At 38.3% G+C, this 20,350-nt stretch overlaps 1 protein-coding gene and 1 pseudogene across 7 annotated transcripts in view; one reads left to right on the top strand and one right to left on the bottom strand.

Annotated features, from left to right (window-relative positions):
• Nucleotides 1-20,350, top strand: part of MAPKAP1 (MAPK associated protein 1) — a 260,780-nt gene that overhangs the window by 110,735 nt on the left and 129,695 nt on the right. For all 7 annotated transcript variants that reach the window (XM_074395351.1, XM_074395347.1, XM_074395345.1 and 4 more), the window contains one exon: nucleotides 3,672-3,844. In XM_074395351.1, coding sequence (XP_074251452.1) covers nucleotides 3,750-3,844 — 95 coding nt within the window. In that variant the 5' untranslated portion in view covers nucleotides 3,672-3,749. The remainder of the gene's footprint in view (nucleotides 1-3,671; nucleotides 3,845-20,350) is intronic.
• LOC120366362 (small nuclear ribonucleoprotein G pseudogene) lies at nucleotides 19,904-20,131 on the bottom strand (annotated as a pseudogene).

Genomic DNA, 20,350 nt, shown 5'->3' with positions numbered 1-20,350 from the left:
TCTTTGAGGAGGATTCTCACAAGGGTCTTATGATGGGTAGGTCCTACCATTATCCTCATTTTACATCTGAGGAAACAGAAGCACAGAGGTTAAGTAACCTGCCCAGGGCACACATTAGAGGATGAGGAGTCACACGTGCAAATGTCTTGAGGGCTCTTCCAGACAGCTGGTGTAGCCGAAGTCTGATGAGCAGGTGCGGGAGTGCAGTGGATGATGTTAAAGAGGTAGGCAGAGCCAGATCATGCAGTGCTTTGTTGGATGTTGCAAGGAGTTTGGATTTTGTTCAGTGTTTGGGAGCCACTCATCGAAGGAATTTAAACAGGATGTAGTATGATCAAATCTGAGTTTAAAAAACAGATCTAACTCGTGTAGAGAACAAATGGGATAAAACAAGAATACTGTAGGACAATTTGGAACCTGTTACAGTAGCTCATGTGAGACTTGATGGTGATTTGGTGGCAGTGGAGAGGGAAAGAAGTGAGATGGTTTTGAAATATGTATTTTTTACTTTTTTTCTTAAGATAAAACACATAAAATTTGTCATTTTAGCCATTTTAAAGTGTATCGTTCTATAGTGTTTAACATATTAACAATGTTATGAACTGTTATTACCAGTTTCAGAACATTTCCATCACCTCCAAAAGAAACCTCATATCTCCCAGTTTCCCACCCCTGCCATCTTCTGCCAACCACTAATCTACTTTGTGCCTCTGTGGATTTGCCTGTTCTGAACATTTCATATAAATGGGTTCATACAGTAGTGGCCTTTCATGTCTGGTTTCTTTCTCTTAACCTAGTGTTTTCATAGTACATCCATGTTGTGTGATCAGTACTTCATTCTTTCTCATGGCTGAGTAATATTCTATTGTAAGGATTTTGTTTATCCATTCATTAGTTAATGGACATTTGGGTGGTTTTTATTCTTTGGCTATTAGAAATAATGCTGCTATGAACATTTGTCCAAGTTGTAATGTGAACATATAGTTTTAGTTCTCAGGAGTGTATACCTAGGAATGGAATTGCTTGATCATATGGTAACTCTATGTTTCATTTTTGAGAAACTGCCAAACATTTTCACAATGACTGCATCGTTTACATTCCCACTGGCAGTGTATGAGGATTCGGTTCCTCCATATCCTCACAAACCCTTGCTATTTTCAGGGTTCTTTGGGTTGTTATTTTTTCATGTTTTTGCGTTTTTAAAATTATAGCCACCATAGTGGGTAAGAAGTAATTTACGTTATGGTTAATGATATGGAACAGTTTCATGTTTTTATTGGTTATTTGTATATCTTCTTTGGAGAAATGTCTGTTTAAATCTTTGCCCATTAAAAAAAAATTTTTTTGTCATCTTGTTGTTGAGTTGTAAGACTTCTTAACATATTCTGGATAGTAGACCCTTGCCCGATACATGATTTGTCAATATTTTCTCCCATTCTTTTGATTATCTTTTTACTCTCTTGATTGTATTCTTTAGGCACAAAAGAGTTTTTTTGTTTGTTTTTTGGTTTTTGGTTTGAGACAGAGTCTCGCTCAGTTGCCCAGGCTGGAGTGCAGTGGTATGATGTTAGCTCACTGCAACCTCTGCTTCCTAGGTTCAAGCCATTCTTCTGCCTTAGCCTCCCCAGTAGCTGGCATTATAGGTGCTCACCACCACACCCAGCTAATTTTTGTATTTTTAGTAGAGATGGAGTTTCACCATGTTGGCCAGGTTGGTCTCGACCTCCTGACCTCAAGTGATCTGTCTGCCTTGGCCTCCCAAAGTGCTAGGATTACAGGCATGAGCCACCACACCCAGCCTAGGCACAAAGGTTTTTAATTTTAATGAAGTTCAATTTATTTCTTTTGTCATTTATACTTTTGGTGTCATATTAAATAAATTATTGCCTAATCCAAACTTGTGAAGATTTACACCTGTTTCCTTTTATGAAAGTTACAGTTTTTCCCCTTACATCTAGATCTTTGTTATGTTTTGAATTAATATTTGTATATGGTATGAGGCAGGAGTCCAAATTCATTCTTTTGCATGTGACTATTCATTTGTCTCAACATCAATTGTTGAGAAGACTGTACTTTACCCATTGAAATGTATTTTTGCAATAGAGACATTAGAACTTCCTAATAGAGTAGATAGGCAGTATGAGGGGTATGAGGGAAGAAGAAGCATCAAGACTGTTGAGATGAACAGCTGGCTTAGTGATGGCAGCACTTATTATTAAAATAAGCGGGGGCTGTTGTTTTGATTTGGGATAGGAGGGAGTGAGGGACAATCAAGTGTTCTGATTTGAACTCGTTTTCTGTGACACTTTTCTGTATACTCTGTATAGTGAACATATTGCGTGGGTGGGAAAGAAGACTGAGCCAGCGTGCAAGCCTTCTGTGAGGGAGGGGAATGGCCAGAAGGTTGGCGGATAACAGAAACAAAAAAGGAGGGGGAGAGAATGGTGTCGTTGGATGCCCTGGGCCTCAAAAGAACAAGGAGTTTTTCATGAAAGAGGAAGTACTAGTTTGGATGTGTTAGTGGGGACAAGGATGCCTACTCTTGCATGCCTTGATGATGTGGGGGTTATAAATTTTTTTTTTAACAGGACAGCAGAGGAGACAGTATCCTTGACAGCAAGTTCTGTGAAGTCCAAGCAGTAGAGGAAATGGTTTTAATTTTTTTTTTTTTTTTTTTTTTGAGATGGAGTCTTGCTTTTGTTACCCAGGCTGGAGTGCAGTGGCGTTATGTCAGCTCACTGCAACCTCCACCTCCTGGGTTCAAGTGATTCTCCTGCCTCAGCCTCCTGAATAGCTAGGACTATGGCGTGTGCTACCACGCCTGGCTAATTTTTTGTATTTTTAGTAGAGGTGGGGTTTCAGCACATTAGCCAGGATGGTCTTGATGTCCTGAACTCGTGATCCGCCCGCCTTGGCCTCCCAAAGTGCTGGGATTTCAGGTGCAAGCCACCACTCCTGGTCTGATTAGGAAATGGTTTTAAAAAGCAGCTGATGATTTATGGGTGTTTGCTGATTAGTGCAGGAGCTCTTGAGGGCAGAGTGGAAGACTCAGGAGGTAGGAGTGGTAGGTGTGTGGAAGGGATTGGGACTATATCCAGTAGTGTGGGGATGGTGGTTAGGGCAATCATGGAGGACCAAAGGGCCCTTGAACCTGTGCGGAATTGAAGTAAACAGATGTACTGCGCAGTGGAGCTAGCCCACAGTCTCTGAGAAGGCAAGCACTTGTTTCAGTGCTGCTGGCCTAAATCCTCCCTGGGAGAATATGGCAGCTTCCCAGGCAGCTCACCTCACTGTCTCAAGGAGGGACATAGCAGTTTCCAGTGAGGGCACCTAGTGCTATGGTCTACGGACACACTGAATTAGTAGCAAAGCCAGCCTCCCAACACCAAACATCAACTCTGCTCACCACTCTTACTTGCTCCTCTTAGTTGTAGTGCTCATTTAACTTCTTGCTGGCAGATCCTGATCATTAGTTTGTTAGAAAATGAAAATTTAAGGAAAAATAATCCTTGAAACTAGACAGTGTTTCCATTTTGGGACCATTCCAGGCTCATAGCAGGTCTGTACAGAAAGGATGCAAAATGGCTGTGCTGTCCACAGGTCTGGAGAGCAGTCGGCTCTGTCTAACTGTGGCAGTGTGCTTTGCTCTTATGCATGTGCTCTGTCCACAGGGTCATGTAGGTACAACAGCAACCAAGAAGATTGATGTCTACCTCCCTCTGCACTCAAGCCAGGACAGACTGCTGCCAATGACCGTGGTGACAATGGCGAGCGCCAGGGTGCAGGACCTGATCGGGCTCATCTGCTGGCAGTATACAAGCGAAGGACGGGAGCCGAAGCTCAAGTAATCCTTTCTCTTTTTGGCTGCTCTAGTTTCTGGCGGTCTCTTGGCCACCCAAGGTGTCTTCTAGGCTGGTGAGTCTTTCTAGGCATTGGCCTGGAACCACACCTCTGCGCTGATGCAGCTCTGGGTGCTCACCAGGTCTCACGCCTGTGCATCTCAGAGAATCAGCTTGCAAAACAGACTTAGAAATTTGTGAATTTCAGACATGACAACATGGATTTTTAGCAATTTCCAAACCCTTTTATGATCCCTGCTAATAAAAGCACCCTGGAAGGGAGAGGGCGGGGATTGATGTTTGTTGAACACCAACCATGCATTGGGCACTAGGCTGGGCACTTCATAGCCGGTATCTGGAATCTTGTTTGATCCTCCCGGCATCCTAGGAGGTGAGGGTAATGATCCTCGTTCTGCAGAGGTGGAAGCTCAGGTTCAGAGTTGTTACTGGCTGAAGGTTACACAGTGAGAAACAGCAGAGTCAGGATTTGATTCCAGGTCTGTTTGATGCCAAGATTTTTGCCTTACTTCCTTCTGCCTCCTCTAGATCCTTTGGTCTGAATTTTAGTTTTCTTTATCAGTTAATGGCTCAAATTTTCTACCAGTCACTAGGCTCTGCTCTTCATTAAATAATTTTATTTAAAATGTGCTTGAAATTAGGTTCTCTATGCCTCCACATTACAATTTGAACTTTAAAGTGCTTTGCCGAATTCCCTCTCCCCTACTTGCATTTTTTGTCTGACAGGCATCCTCTTCTAATTTTACATGCGCTTTCCAGCAGTAGGGTTTAGAACACAGCAAAATGTAGTGGATGCCTTCATTTTAAAAATGACTCTCAGCTGGATGGGGGCTCACACCTGTAATCCCAGCACTTTGGAAGGCTGAGGTGGGCAGATCACCTGAGGTCAGGAGTTCGAGACCAGCCTGGCCAACATAGTGAAACCCTTTGTCTACTAAAAATAGAAAAATTAGCCAGGCATGGTGGCAGACATCTGTGATCCCAGCTACTTGGGTGGCTGAGGCAGGAAAATCACTTGAACCGGGAGGCAGAGGTTGCAGTGAACCGAGATGGTGCCATTGCACTCCAGCTGGGTTGAAAGAGTGAGACTCCCTTTCAAAAAAAAGGATTTTCGTAGAGATGTCCTCTTCCCATCTCACATTTTCAGAGTTAGCATGATCCAGTCAGCACTTCTTTGTTTTTATTTTTCTTTAGGTATACTAAATTTCTTTAGATAAATTAAATATGGCACATAAAATCATTTTTTCAAATTCTTAATGACATTGCCCTCCTCTTTGCCTGAATATATTGTAGACACAAAGCTCTGGTGGCAGTAGAAAACCTTTCACCAAGATGCCACCTAGGCTTAGAAAATGGTTCAGCCAGCGCTACTTCTGAGGGGTGAGCTATGATGTCCTCCCTTTTTCCCATAAAGTGGGAACAAGGAAACAGGAGGAGTCACAGAACTAGTGACTTTATAGATGTTGTCTGATTTAATTCTTAAAACATCACTTAGGTCTGGCACTGAAATCAAGAGAGGAACTTGGCCAGGGTTACACAGCTAGTAAGTAACAGAGATAGGATTTGAACATACATTTTATAGATGAGGAAACTAAACTTAGAGAAGCTAAGTAGCTTTCTTAAGTCACACAGTAAGTAGTAGAATTAGGATTTAAACCCAACAATTTCTGACTCCAGAGCTCCATCTCTACCATTACATTATCTTCTCCACCATGGAACTCTGTTATAGGTGAAATGAAAATATTTATTGAGTTTGTATTTATTGCAGGCACTGTGCTAGATCTGGAAATACAGAAGTGAAATAGGCAGTTCCTGCCATCAGGGACCTTTCTATTTAAGGTAAATAGTTAATAACAATACAGTACAATTACATGTAAAATCAGGTCCTTACAAGGAGATTAACCCCACATTTGGGGGTGAAAATGCAGTCATGAAAATCTCCCTTGATCAAATGGCATCTAAACTGAAACCTGAGGGAGCAGTAGGAAAAAGTCGTACAGAGAGGTTGAGAGGAGGGCGTCCTAACAGAGAGAAAAGCATGATTGTGATGGACCTTTAAGTTCATGTTTAAATTCTATATTCTGTTCCAAATACGTAGTAAATGAAATGCTATTAACATATTTGTACTTTAATAACAAGATAAACATCCTTGTGGACTAGAAATAGAACCAACTACAGAAACAGGCAGAGTGTGCTAAGAGTCCATTATTTTAGGGTATTACTGTCCTTAGAGCATGCTGGGAATGAATTTACCAGTGTATGAAATACTGATTTTTCTCAGGCTTCAGGGCAGCTAGTCAGGGAATGGGTGATGATCAGAACCCTCAGCCAATCATTCCTGGGGAACAGTCTCATCCATCTGCCTGTGTACTATGCAAATATTGTTATTTTCTCCATATGTCATGGTGTCAAAAAGAGTGGGAAATACTGCATGAGGGTATGGGACCAAAGGAACTGCATGCCTGGACGGAGACCAGAGGAAATGACAGTTTTAGAAACTAGAAGCTGGGGTGACACTGTCATACCATGAAAAGAAGCCGAACAAGGCTGCTTGGGTCTGTGGCTTATTTAAAGTTGTGTTTCTGGGGTGTGAGAGAATAGAAAGAGCAGTTCAACCAGGACCTGACTGTGGCATGACTGGATTTATGTTATCCCTGCCATTACCAAAGTACAGGAACCCTGAGCTGTCAGTGTAAGACCTGGGTCTGGTCTGGAGGCCTCTGTTTGGATGAGGGTGGAAGGTGGCAGCAATATCTAAAAGCAGTGCAGTGAGTGGAGAGAGAGAGCAAGCAAGAGTTCTCATTCAAGAGGAGCTTAGCAAATTAAAATTCCAAAGCCCACAAGGATAGCCAGTACCAATAAACACAGACCGATAATCAGGAGATGAATTTGGAAACAGAATATAATAAAGCAATCTGAAAATTAATTTCAAATATGTTTAAGATCATCAGAGATGAAGGAAGGAACAACATTCCTGGTTAACTTCTAAGAAATTATGAAACAAGAGCAGGCACATTTGAATTTATAAAAGAACCAATTAAAAAAACAGTACTGGAAATATAAAATACAATTATTAAGGTAAAAAATACTTTGGGATAAACTCTAAACTGGACACAGTTCAAGAGAGAATAAGTTGAAAGACAGTTGATACTGAGGAATTCAACCTAGGATCTAGTACAAAGAGATAAAGAGGTACAAAGAATGATAGATAAGAAACATGGTGGAAAGATTCAAAGGCTCCCACATGTGAAGTGGAGAAGGAAGGGAATAGCAGGGAAGCAGTATTTGAAGAGATAATGCCAGAGAATTTCCCAGAACTGAAGACAGATATGAGTGGGTTTCATGTTAAAAGCACGAACAAATTAAATGACAGAAGAGACTTTTTTCTTTAACAAATAGTACTAGACCAATTGAACTTCCTCCATAAGCCGAAAAAAATCAACCTAAATCACATATCTTGTATTAATTAAAAATAAATCACAACTTAAATGTAAAATGTAGGAGAAAAAAAACAGGAGAAAATATTTGGGACCTAGAGCAAGTTGGTTTTCATTAAAATTAAAAATATTCATTCTGCAAAAGATGCTGTTAAGAGGATGAAAGGACAAGCTATACACCGGAAGGAAATACTTGTAAACCACACATTTGACTAAAGACATATGTAGAATATATAAAGGACTAAAAAGTCAACAGTAAAAAGTTTAGACAGTTGATCAGAAAATGGGCAAAGGCATAAACAGACATTTCACTGAAGAGGGTATACATACAGATGGCAGAGGAGCACATGAAAAGGTGCTCAACAACATTAGCCATTAGGAAAATGCAGATTAAAACCACACACGATTAGAACAGCTGAAATAAAAAATAGTGATGACACCAATTGCTGGCAGGGATGTAGAGACACTGTATCATACATCATTTCTGTTGATAATGTAAAATGGTATAGTCATTCTGGAAAATACTTTGACAGTTTCTTATAAAGCTAGACATGAATTTACCATACAACCCAGAAATTGCCCTCTTGGGTATTTATTCCAGAGCAGTGAAAACTTACATTCACATAAAAACCTGTATACAAATGTTCATAGCAGCCTTATTTGTAATATTTAAAACTGGAAACAACCTAAATGTCCTTCAACAGGTAAATGATTAAACATTGTGGTACATCCATACCAAGCAATATTACTAGCAATAGAAGAGGAACAAACCGTTTTCATACATGCAATGACTTGGGTGGGTTCACATAGTGAAAAAACCCAATTTCAAAGTTTCGTACCACCTGATTCCATTTATATAACATCCTTAAAATGACATAAGTGTAGAAATGGGGAACAATTGAGTGGTTGCCAGAGGACAGGCACAGTGTTAGGGAGGCAGTGCAACTGTAAATGGGTGGTGAAAAAGAACAGTTTTGTAGCCTGGTGATGATGACACAAATATATACATGCAATCCAGTGTGTAGGATTACACACAACACACACACAAGTACATGTAAAAACTGGTGAAAACTGAGTAATGTCTATAGTCTTATTAACAGTATTGCACCAATGTCAATTAATACGAGGTGTTGCCACTGGGGAAATCTGAGTGAAAGATTCAGGGACCCTGTGCACCATTTTCCCAGCTTCCTGTGAGAATATAGTCATTTCAAAAATAAAAGTTTTAAAAACAGGCTGAGCATGGTGGCTCACACCTATAATGCCAGCACTTGGAAGGCTGAGGTGGGAGGATCACTTAATATCAGGAGTTCAGGACCAGCCTGGGCAACATAGTGAAACCCCATCTCTACTGAAATTACAAAAATTAGCTGCACGTGGTGGTGCATGCCTATAGTCCAAACTACTCAGGAGGCTGAGGCAGGAGAATTGCTTGAACCCGAGAAGTGGAGGTTGTAGTGAGCCAAGGTCATGCCACTGAATTCCAGCCTGGGCAACAGAGTGACACTCCATCTCCAAAAAATAAAAATAAATAAAAATAAATGCTAATTCATACCTAGATACATTGTAGGGAATATCAAGGGTATAGAGGAGGTACAGGTTTAAAGGTTACCAGAGAGATGACAAATATTCTCAACAAAGGAACCACAGTGGACTAACAGCTGACTCAGTATCAGCCACAGAAGATACTAAAAGACATTGGTATAACTTCAAAGTGCTGAGGAAAAATAACTATAACCCCATTTTAGGATGATTGTTCAAGGCAATTTTTGACAAAGACCATAAGATTTGACCACACGTGTTCTTTCATTTAAAGTAGCTGGTTCTTAAACTTGTTAGTCTTGTGACTGCTATAAAGCAGTCAACTTTGCTGCTGCTTGAAGAACATTAGGTGGAATTGTACTTTTATGTTATTAATTTACTTTTTTGCTATTCATGGCAATGAAGAATTCAGTGACTACCAGTACAGTTTGGTGCCATTGCCTTGCTTCATGGTAAGGTGCCAGTAATTTTGCCCACAATTGCTTGTATACTGTCAGTGTAAATGTCAGCCCAGTGAAGAAGGCAAACAACGTTTTAGTGGTATTATGAAAATATTTTTTGCCTTAAGGATCCCTAGAGGTCCACAGACCATGCTTTGGTGACCACTGGTTTAAAGAGCCACTTCATTTCATCAAGAAAGAAGCTGGGCACTGAGGAAAGGAATTGGTCGCAAGAGATAGTGGTGGACAAAGAAATTCATAAAATATGTTGGTAAATCTGGTTAACTACTGACTGCAAAGTAAAACTTTGAAGGTAATTTGTGTGTGTGTTTTAAAATATGACCTGAAATTTTAGACAACTATATTATGGAAGAAGGGAGGGAAAGTTCAGTGGTTAACTAAAGCATCCTGAGCTTGTGTTCAGACTAGGAAGAGAATAGAATGACTGTAACTTTAGATATATGAATAATAAGTGAAATTAGGAAAATGTTAGCCACACATTTTATTAAACATTTAAGAGTACTAAAGAAGAAAAAAGTCCAATAGCTTTCTAAACAGTAAAGGGAAAAATAGGGAATAAAAGTGTGTCAATTCAACAGAAGGTATGGAAGAAAAATAAAAAGAAACCAAGATAAGAGGCAAGAAACAACATAAAGTAAGATGTAGATTTGTCCAAATATGTCATTAATTGCAATAAATACAAACAACTCACCTATTAGAAGATAATTTATGAAATTATATTTAAAACAATTTTTTTAGTGTTATACTACTCAACAGATACATACCTAAAATAAAATGACACATAGTTACCCCTCCTCTCCCTCCCTAGTTCCTTCCCAGTCCAAAAGCTGTCAGGTGGCTGTTCCTTTCCCATTGGCCAGAGCCTTCAGTTTCACTTGGCCAAGGGAGATGGGGATTGAGGGGAGGGTTTGGAAGTGACTCAAACAGTAGAATTTAAGGCAAAAACATAACAATAAGAGATATTTTGGTAAACTACATAATGAAATCAGGAATAGTCCACTAAGATAATAGGCCTGTGAACACATCTACAACAGTCTCAGTATATTAAGGGAATTATAAGGAGGCACTGAATGATGCATAATTGAAACAGGACATTTCAGTACCTTCCTATCAGAAACTGATGAACAAACAGATCCAAAATTGCTAAGGATAAGGAAGATTCAAACAATGTAATTAACACTTTCTTTACATGCAGAATTCCAAAACCAAAATAGAGATTATCTCTTATACTAGTTTGTAAACCTCTGAAGTTCAGAGATTACATCTTATTTATATTCCATGTTGACATTTTTAAATAGTTGCTCCATATTTCAAATGACACAATTACATTGAATCTAAACCATGGTCTTCTGAACTTTTTTACGATTCTTAGTGACATTGGATTTCTCAGGTTTGTTTGGTGTGATACAGTCTATAAAGTGAATCCCTAGGATCTCCTCCTGTCGGGCAATGTCATGTGAGGTATTTTCTTTCTAGCCTGTTTGTACTTAGTGTTGGAGTAGATCCTTATTTGGTCTTTTGCAGTGAGTTGGCCCTGTGAAAGAGCTTTTCATTCACAGAGGGGGAATTACTAGATGCACGTGAGAGTGGTCCACGAGTTTCAGCCTGATTGTCAAGAAAACCATTGAGAAATATGGTTCCCCTGTTCATGTGCCTTGTAAACTGTCTCTAGTAGTAGACTTTGGCCCCAGTGAAGGAATGGAGAATTCCGGAGGAATTCTTGGCCTCCTCTACTCTTACGTCTGTTAACTCTTGAGCAAGATTGGAATAGGTATTTAGGCTTATTTCCTGTTTATTTTGATGCACTGATTTTGGGGAAAACATTTGGAAGAAACTAACTGAAATAATTTCAATCTTTAAATGGTCAAATTTAAAATTTAGACTTTGTTATTTCATGTTTATTGAATTTTGATCAGAACATGTGGACTATAAAATTTTTGCTTAAGAGATTTATATATATTTGGAAGACTTACTATACTAAACTTTTTTGATAAATATTCCATGGGTTCTGGAAATAATTATTTTCTATAGGTTATAGACCTCAATATATAATTATTAAGTCAATATCCTTAATTACTTATTTCATTATCTTAGGGGTTTTGACTGTTTGGTGCATGGATGATTAGGAGAAATGCACTGAAGTTTCCATTTTCTTGTGTGCTTTTGTTCACTTTTCCTAATATTTCAATAGTTTGCACTTTATGTATTTCAGTGCACATAAAGATTCATGTGTTTGTATCTTTATTACCAGTTCTGTTTCCATATAAACTGGTCTTACTTGTTCTGTTTATGATTGTGCCTTGCCTGTTTCTTTGCTTCATTTCAGCAATGTGAGCTTTGATTTTTTTCCTGCTCTTCTTTGTTCTTTCTTCAGTCTTTTGCTTTTGCCTTCTCTTTTAGATATGTTAATAATTTTGTGAGGTTTTTCTTTTTTGACCTAATGTGAGTAATTTATTTCATAAAAACTTTTTTTCTAATGCTTTGTTTTCTTTCTTAAAAAAATTTCTTAATAGACTATTTTTTTAGAGCAGTTTTAGTTATACAGAAAATTTGCACAGAAAGTACAGTGAGTTCCTTATATATATCCTTCCCATCCCTCATTTTACTTCTGTTACTAGTATCTTGCATTAGTGTGGTACATTTGTTAAAATTGATGAACCAATATTATTATTGTTAACAAAAGTCAGTAGTTACACATTAGGATTCCCTCTTGTGCAGCTCTAATGGTTGTATCATACAGAATGGCTTCATTGCCCTAAAAATGTCCTGCGCTCCATCTTTTCATCCCTTCCCCCCACCACTGGCAACCACTGGCCTTTTTTTCTGTCTCTGATTTTGCATTTTCCAGAATGCTGTCTAGTTCGAATCATACCATATGTAGCCTTTTCAGACTAGCTTTTTTCCACTCAGCAATATACATTTAAGGTTCCTTTGTGTCAAATGCTCATTTCTCACTATTGTTGAGTAAATATTCCACTACATGGGTATACCACAATTTGTTTATTCGTTCATCATTGAAAGATATCTTGGTTGCTTCCAATTTTTAGTAATTATAAATAAGACACTATAACTATTCATGTGCAGATTTTTATGTGGATGTAAGTTTTCAACTCGTTTGGGTGAATATGTATGAGTATGATTGCCAAATTGTATGATAAGACTATGACATAAGACACTGCCAAACTGTCTTCCAAAGTGGTCATACCATTTGGCATTCTCACCACTGAGGAATGAGAGTTGTTGCCTCAAATCCTTACCAGCATTTGGTTTTATCAGTATTTTTAATTTTAGCTGTTTTGATAGGTGTGTAGTAGTATGTTGTTGTTTTAATTTGTAGTTCCCTAATGGCATGATGTTGAGCATCTTTTCATATGCTTATTTGTTACCTTTTTGTCTTCTTTGGCGAGCTGTTCTTTGTCCTTTTGGTGAGCTTCTTTGGTGAGATCTTTTGCCCATTTTTAATGGCCACCATATTAGACAGGCTAGTATATAACAAGACATGGTATAGTCATGCATTGGAGAAAACTGGATTAGCATCAGTCTGATATGACCTCAGCTATCTAGACTACTTAAGAAAAGTTGGTGGCTTTTGTAGCTCTTTGAGGGTTTATCTCATTATGCATCAAATTTTATTCGTTTTATTTTAAGACTAGGTCTCAAACTATTGCCTAGGTTGGAGTGTGGTTGTCAGTTATAGTTCACTGAAGCCTTGAACTCCTGGGCTCAAGTGATCCTCCCACCTCTGCCTCCCAAGTAGCTAGAACTATAGGTTCACGTCACCACACTTGGCTAATTTTTAAAACTTTCTGTAGCAGCACAATTTTTTTGCAAGAACTTTGCTGCCTGGGGTGGTCTTGAATTCCCGGCTTAAAGCGATCATTCTGCCTCAGCCTCCCAAAGTACTAGAATTACAGGCATGAGCCACTGTGCCTGGCCTAACTTCATTTTAGTTATTCATAGGAGCTTTCTAAATTGTGTTAACTTTGTTATCTTTCTGTACCTTCTTAATCAGAATATAACATAGTGGTTGAAAGTGTGGGATCCATAGCCACAGGCTGGATTTTAATTCTGATATTAATGCTTAGCAGGGTGATTTTAAATGAATTACTTAAGCCCCATGTAGTATGATTTTCTCATGTATAAAATGAGGGTGGAAACTATCTAACAGGGTAGTCATGAAAATAAAATGAGAAAATACATAGCAAGTGCTCAGTAAAAGTTCATTTCTGCTCCTGCTCACTACTGTAACTGCAGCCAGCTACCGCTACAATCAATATTAGTAAGTAGTTCAGCAGTAGTAGTGTAATTTAGTCCTTTTTTGATGACTCAAGTAATTGTACTATGCTACAATATTCTGATGCCCTGTGAACTTAGGACAGTATTTAGCAGTGTTTGACCTGACATTATGTATATTTCCAGACAACTTTGTTACTTGAACTCTTTTGTATGTCCTTTATAGTCCCCTTTTTTACTGTCTGCATGCCCATCTATGTCTTCTCCCATTTCTAGGTTGCTGCTTCTGCTTTATATTCCTTAGAGTCATCATGAGAACTGCTTACCTAAACAGTACAGCCTCAGTGACCCTTCCTAGGCTGACACCCAGCTGTGCTCCCGTGCATCCTAAGGGATCACATTCTTTTACTGGCAGCTTTTTAATATCAATGCAATGAGTGCTTTTGCTATTTCTGTAGTCAGAAATGCCTTTCTCATTCCTCTCTTGGCTTTCTGCTTAATCTCAGAAGCCTAAGTCCTTCTCCATTCTTTCATTTAATCAATGTTTTTGGAGTTTCAAACCCTAAGTATTCAGTATAAAATGGAGAACAAGAGAAATGTGATCACTGCACTAAAAAAATGTACAGTTTGTTGGGGGAGAAGTAGTTATCAAGGGTAATAGCACTTTGTAACTGGCTCATTTCACTTATCATTTCTATTCATTCATGCATTCAACAAATATTTATTGAGTGTGTGCTATATACCAGGCATTTTGCTTGGTATACAGTGGTGAGTAGAACCAGGCATGGTCTCACTTTCATGAATTCCACTGTCAATGGAAGGAAGTGGGCAAATAACTAAAATAATTAATTTAAATAGTTAAACAAAATAATGTTTGATTTAAAACTGAGTTAAGTGCTCTGAAGGAAAGGAACACTTTATGAGAGCTTTGCCTGGAGGTCAGGGGGAAATTCTCTGAGAAAGTGATAGAGGAGGCATTAGGGTGGGGGAGGGTCCCAGCAGATGGAGCTATATGGCAGCCACCTTATTGCTGGAGGAAGCATGTTGTGGTCAGGGAACAAAAGAAGGCCAGTGTGGCGGAGCACAAAGAACAAGGAGATCAGGGTGGAATTGTTACAGGACAGGGGTCCTGATTCAGACCCCAAGAGAGTGTTTTTGGATCTCATGCAAGAAAGAATTCAGGGTGAGCCCACAATGCAAAATGAAAGCAAGTTTATTAAGAAAGTAAAGGAATAAAAGAATGACTATTCCATAGCCAACCCCTCAGGGCTGCTGGTTGCCCATTTTTATAGTTATTTCCTGATGATATTTCTGAACAAGAGGTGGATTATTCATGCCTCCCCTTTTTAGACCATATAGGGTAACTTTCTGATACTGCCATGACATTTGTAAAGTGTCATGGGGCTGGCGAGAGTATAGCAGTGAGGACGACCAGAGGTCATTCTTGTTGCCTTTTTGGTTTTGATAGGAATTGGCCTGCTCCTTTATTGCAGCCTTTTTTGTCAGCAAGGTTGTTATGACCTGTACTTTGTGCTAACCTCCTATCTCATCCTGTGACTTAGAGTGCCTTAACTGTCTGGGGATGCAGCCCTTTAGGTTTCAGATTCATTTTATCCAGCTCATATTTAAGATGGAGTTGCTCTGGTTCACATGCCTCTGACATTTGCCGCCTCCCTTTTATAAGAGAATGCTTAATCCTAAGAGTTGCAGAGGGATGAAGATCCAGCTTCTGTAACTTCTTCAGTCTGAATAGCAATGATGGTATTCCTGCCTAACTATGAGGATTTCTTGCATTCAGAGTAGAGAGACGCTCAGTCAGAAAGCATCAGTATGATAAGGTCCATTAATAAATCTTGAGTTTTGACAAAAGGTGATATCTGGAAGATACGTAAGTGTTTAAGAAAACATTCCATAAGCTTGTCAAGGGTTAAACAAAATAAGTAAAGTTATTCTAAGTAAACGAAATTAGAAGGCTTTGCATGAACTGGGCAACTGTTGGAACTAAGCCGATATTGGGTTGTTAGCTGATTGTGATGTACCCAGAATTAGAATACTGATCCAGATTTTTACATTACCCATCCCTCTTGTTTGTTCTGAGCAGCAGTCAGAGATCACCGATTGGTTCACAGGAATAAGCAGGGTTAGCCTAAATTGGAGAAACAAACTTAAAAACAACTAATGAGACTAGAATTTAATAGCAAGTATACCATAGTTCTTGAAATATAATACTTCATTCTCCAGTTTCTCATTTTTACTAAAGACAAATTATGGTAACACTGATTCGCTTTATTATACTTGCCGTGATTATTTGTATAAAGTGCAGCAAGAATAATTATTTTTCACATAGGCTCTTTTTAAATTGGCTTTGATGGAACTCTGCTCCATAGAAGGAATCTTAGTTAAGATTTTTTTAAATTGCATTTTAGATTTTGGGGTACATATGAAGAACATGTAAGATTGTTGCATAGGTACACACGTGGCAGTGTGTGATTTGCTGCCTTCCTCCCCATCACCAATATCTGGAATTTCTCCCCATGCTATCTCTTCCCAACTCCCCACCCCTCACTGTCTCTCCCCTATTTCCCCCCAACAGACCCCAGTGTGTGATGCTCCCCTCCTTGTGTCCATGTGTTCTCACTGTTCAACACCCACCTATGAGTTAGAACATGCGGTGTTTGATTTTCTGTTCCTGTGTCAGTTTGCTGAGAATGATGGTTTCCAGGTTCATCCATGTCCCTACAAAGGACACGAACTCAGTGTTTTTGATGGCTGCATAATATTCCATGGTGTATATGTGCCATGTTTTCCCTGTACAGTCTATCATTGATGGGCATTTGGGTTGGTTCCAGGACTTTGCTGTTGTAAACTGTGCTGCAATGAATATTCGTGTGCATGTGTCCTTATGGTAGAACGATTTATAATCCTTTGAATATATACCCAGTAATGGGATTGCTGGGTCAAATGGAATTTCTATTTCTAGGTCCTTGAGGAATCGCCACACTACCTTCCACAATGGTTGAACTAATTTACACTCCCACCAACAGTGTAAAAGTGTTCCTATTTCTCCATATCCTCTCCAGCATCTGTTGTCTCCAGATTTTTTAATGATCACCATTCTAACTGGCGTGAGATGGTATCTCAATGTAGTTTTGATTTGCATTTCTCTAATGACCAGTGATGATAAGTATTTTTTCATGTTTGTTGGCCTCATGTATGTCTTCTTTTGTAAAATGTCTGTTCATATCCTTTGCCCACCTTTGAATGGGCTTGTTTGTTTTTTTCTTGTAAATCTGTTTTAGTTCTTTGTAGATTCTGGATATCAGCCCTTTGTCAGATGGGTATACCCGACTGCAAACTTTTTTTCCCATTCTGTTGGTTGCTGATTCACTCTAATGGCTGTTTCTTTTGCTGTGCAGAAGCTGTGGAGTTTGATTAGGTCCCATTTGTCTATTTTGGCTTTTGTTGCCAATGCTTTTTGTGTTTTGATCATGAAGTCCTTGCCTACGCCTATGTCCTGAATGGTTTTTAATGGTGTTAGGTCTTATGTTTAAGTCTTTAATCCATCTGGAGTTAATTTTAGTGTAAGGTGTCAGGAAGGGGTCCAGTTTCTGCTTTCTGCACATGGCTAGCCAGTTTTCCCAACACCATTTATTAAACAGGGATTCCTTTCCCCATTGCTTGTTTTTGTCAGATTTGTCAAAGATCGGTTGGTTGTAGATGTGTTGTGTTGCCTCCAAGGCCTTTGTTCTGTTCCATTGGTCTATGTCTGTATTTTGGTACCAGTACCATGCTGTTTCGATTACTGTAGACTTGTAGTATAGTTTGAAGTCCGGTAGTGTGATGCCTCCCACTTTGTTCTTTTTGCTTAGAACTGACTTGGCTATGCAGGCTCCTTTTTGGTTCCATATGAAGTTTAAGGTGTTTTTTTTTCCAGTTTTGTGAAGAAGGTCATTGGTAGCTTGATGGGGATGGTGTTGAATCTGTAAATTACTTTCAGCAGTATGGCCATTACTAAGACTTCTTAAAGCCAAGCTCAGCCATGGGTTTGTATCCTCGAATACCTATTAGTTGAGTAAATTCCTTTCATGCTGGGGGTCTCAAGATAACTTGGGGCTCCTGGACCTGTTAGAAAATGACATTCTTTACTTACCACAGGTCAGAAACCCTGTACAGGGACTGTTGCAGACAAGGGCTGAGGCCAACTCTCCAAGGGGCTTTTATTGGCTTTACAAGTCAAGTTTGATTCTTTAAAGAAAGGCATACCATTCCAGTTAAAGCCTTGGTAAAATAACCAGTTTCTTCAATTGTGTCCTGTTATAATAGAAAGCAGATTATTATTGCACTTATGCAAATAACTATATTGCCATAAATTAAGAATGCTCACAAATAGTTTCCAAATTTTGAAGAAATCAGATAGAAACAAATATGCTCCAAATTTTGTTTACCAGAGTATACTTAATTGCTAAAAGCTGTAAATAGCTCAAAAGAAGTTTCCTTGACTCTGAAAAACAAAACAAAAGATCATCGTTTTCTTTTTTTTTTTTTGAGATGGAGTCTCATTCCCCTTGTGCAGGCTGGAGTGCAGTGGTATGATCTCAGCTCACTGCAACCTCTGCCTCCTGGGTTCAAGTGATTCTCCGTCCTCAGCCTTTCAAGTACTTGGGATTACAGACATGCGCCACCATGCCCAGCTATTTTTGTATTTTTAGTAAAGATGCGGTTTCACCATGTTGCCCAGGCTGGTCTCAAACTCCTGACCCCAGGTGATCCACCCACCTCAGCTTCTCAAAGCGCTAGGATTACAGGCGTGAGTCACCATGCCCGGCTGGATCAGTAGCATTTAAGCAAAGTTAAAAAGATTACTTTAGTTTTCTATAATTCAGTTAACTCCCGTTCTATTTTATATTCGTGAACATTCCAGCTCTTCATAAGAGTTTTAAAAGTTGTTTATTCTAATGTTACAATTTCCAAAGTTATTAGAAACCTGCATTTAAGAACACCTGCTAGAGTTCTATAGTTAATTATAAATCACCTTCTAAAGAGGATTAAAACAAGACAACAATTGTCTGTTGATGATAAAATGTTTTGGGACAGCCACTATTAAAGCCATAATTAATAAGGAAATTTGGTTACTTCTGTGGCACACAAAATTTTACGTAACAATTAAAATTATTAATGACATACACTAAGTGATATTAGAATTATAGGCATTTCCCATAATTTGGAACATACACCAATAACTCATTTATGCAAATATAGTCCAAAGAAAGCAAAACACTATTTTACATTTGATAATATATGATTTTTATGCCAAGTAAGCCAAATTTCACCTTTACATTAATGTACTATTAATGTTAAACCCAATTTTTGGTAAAATCTTATAGACCTATTTACTCAATTTTAGTGTTTAACCATAAGTTAAGATTCTTATAAACCTTTATAACCCTTGACATTTTTTTGAAAGAGCAGATCAGTGCTTTAAGAAAAACCTGTTGTGCTTTTATTCTAAAATTTAATTCATGGAAAAACTGAATAATAATACCCTTTTAACTTTAGCCAATATGTTCACCCACAGAATCTCTTAAAATCAATTTTTATAAACCTTTCACAATTTGTTTAAACCTTTAGATTTTTTTCTTTAAACAATCCTTTAATTCTTTAGGCAGAAAAATTTTCACTGTCCCATGATTTCTTATAATCTTTCATCAAAAAAAATTTTACTTTCTTTACACATTGCATGTAAAATTGTTGTAGTAGTTTCAATAACATGTTATGTTAACTCTTAGCAACTTTTATTTTTGATGAAAACCTTGATAATTTTAATTATGCACTGGATATGGAGCCTGCCTAGGACACACCAGGCAGAAGTGCAGATAATGTCCCCAGCCTTACCTAGCTGTAAAGCAGGCAAGTTGTATAGTAAGAGTCACAGTGGCATTTTATGAAGCGTTTAGGAGACCTAACAACCTTTGAATTATACAACATTTCTTGCATAAATTCCCTTTCACAAATTTTTTCACGACTTACACACCAGTTGAGACTCTTGAATTTTCTGACTTGCCCTAAACATCTCTCCTTTTAAACAATCAGGACAAGAATTTACCATACAAGATTCTTTCTTATATAAAATGTCTTTTTAAATAATCTTCTTTGTATAGCTAGGAGGCATGGCTAATTCCACATGTCCCCAGGCCTTATCTAGAATTTAATGGCTTTAAGGTACGTAAATTAAAAAGTTTTTTTTTTTTGACAATTACAGAAGTTTATTTAGCAAAAAGTCTAATATGAAAATGTACATGACCTAATTTTTACATTATAGTAAAAGAGGCCCTATGGAGAGAGGACATGGGTTTCTCCGCTGAACAGCCATTATTTATACTCGTTCCAAGGATTCTAACATGATACTATTTCCTCGTATTACCACCATTCCAATATTGTTCTGTTGTCCACTAGTCCCCATCTCCACACATTCATCTATCACAAGATTCATAAAGGGATCAAATCCCCGCAGTATTCCTCAGATATGTCTGCCACCATTTAATTTCAATGATAACTTCTTGTCCATAAATTTTTTCAACTCGGGAGCGTGAGCTTTGCTCATGATGGCTACTCCGCGGGCACATACAGGCCTTGGAATGGAATGCACAGCCTACTCAATTAAAAAGTTTTTTAAAGTTAAAGAAGAAGTTTATGATCTTAAAGCATTTAGCAGATTTAATATCTGACTTGAATAATTTAGACTAAATGTTTTTATCAGTCATTTTTAAAGCTGTTTTTATTTCCCAGATATTACTAAAGTTACATGAACTGAAAGGCCTTA

This window comes from Saimiri boliviensis, chromosome 2 (assembly GCF_048565385.1).
Source record: "Saimiri boliviensis isolate mSaiBol1 chromosome 2, mSaiBol1.pri, whole genome shotgun sequence".
In the NCBI taxonomy this organism is placed as follows: Eukaryota; Metazoa; Chordata; class Mammalia; order Primates; family Cebidae; genus Saimiri; species Saimiri boliviensis.
Note: the sequence above shows the minus strand (reverse complement) of the source record. Positions and strands in the feature narration are given on the sequence as shown.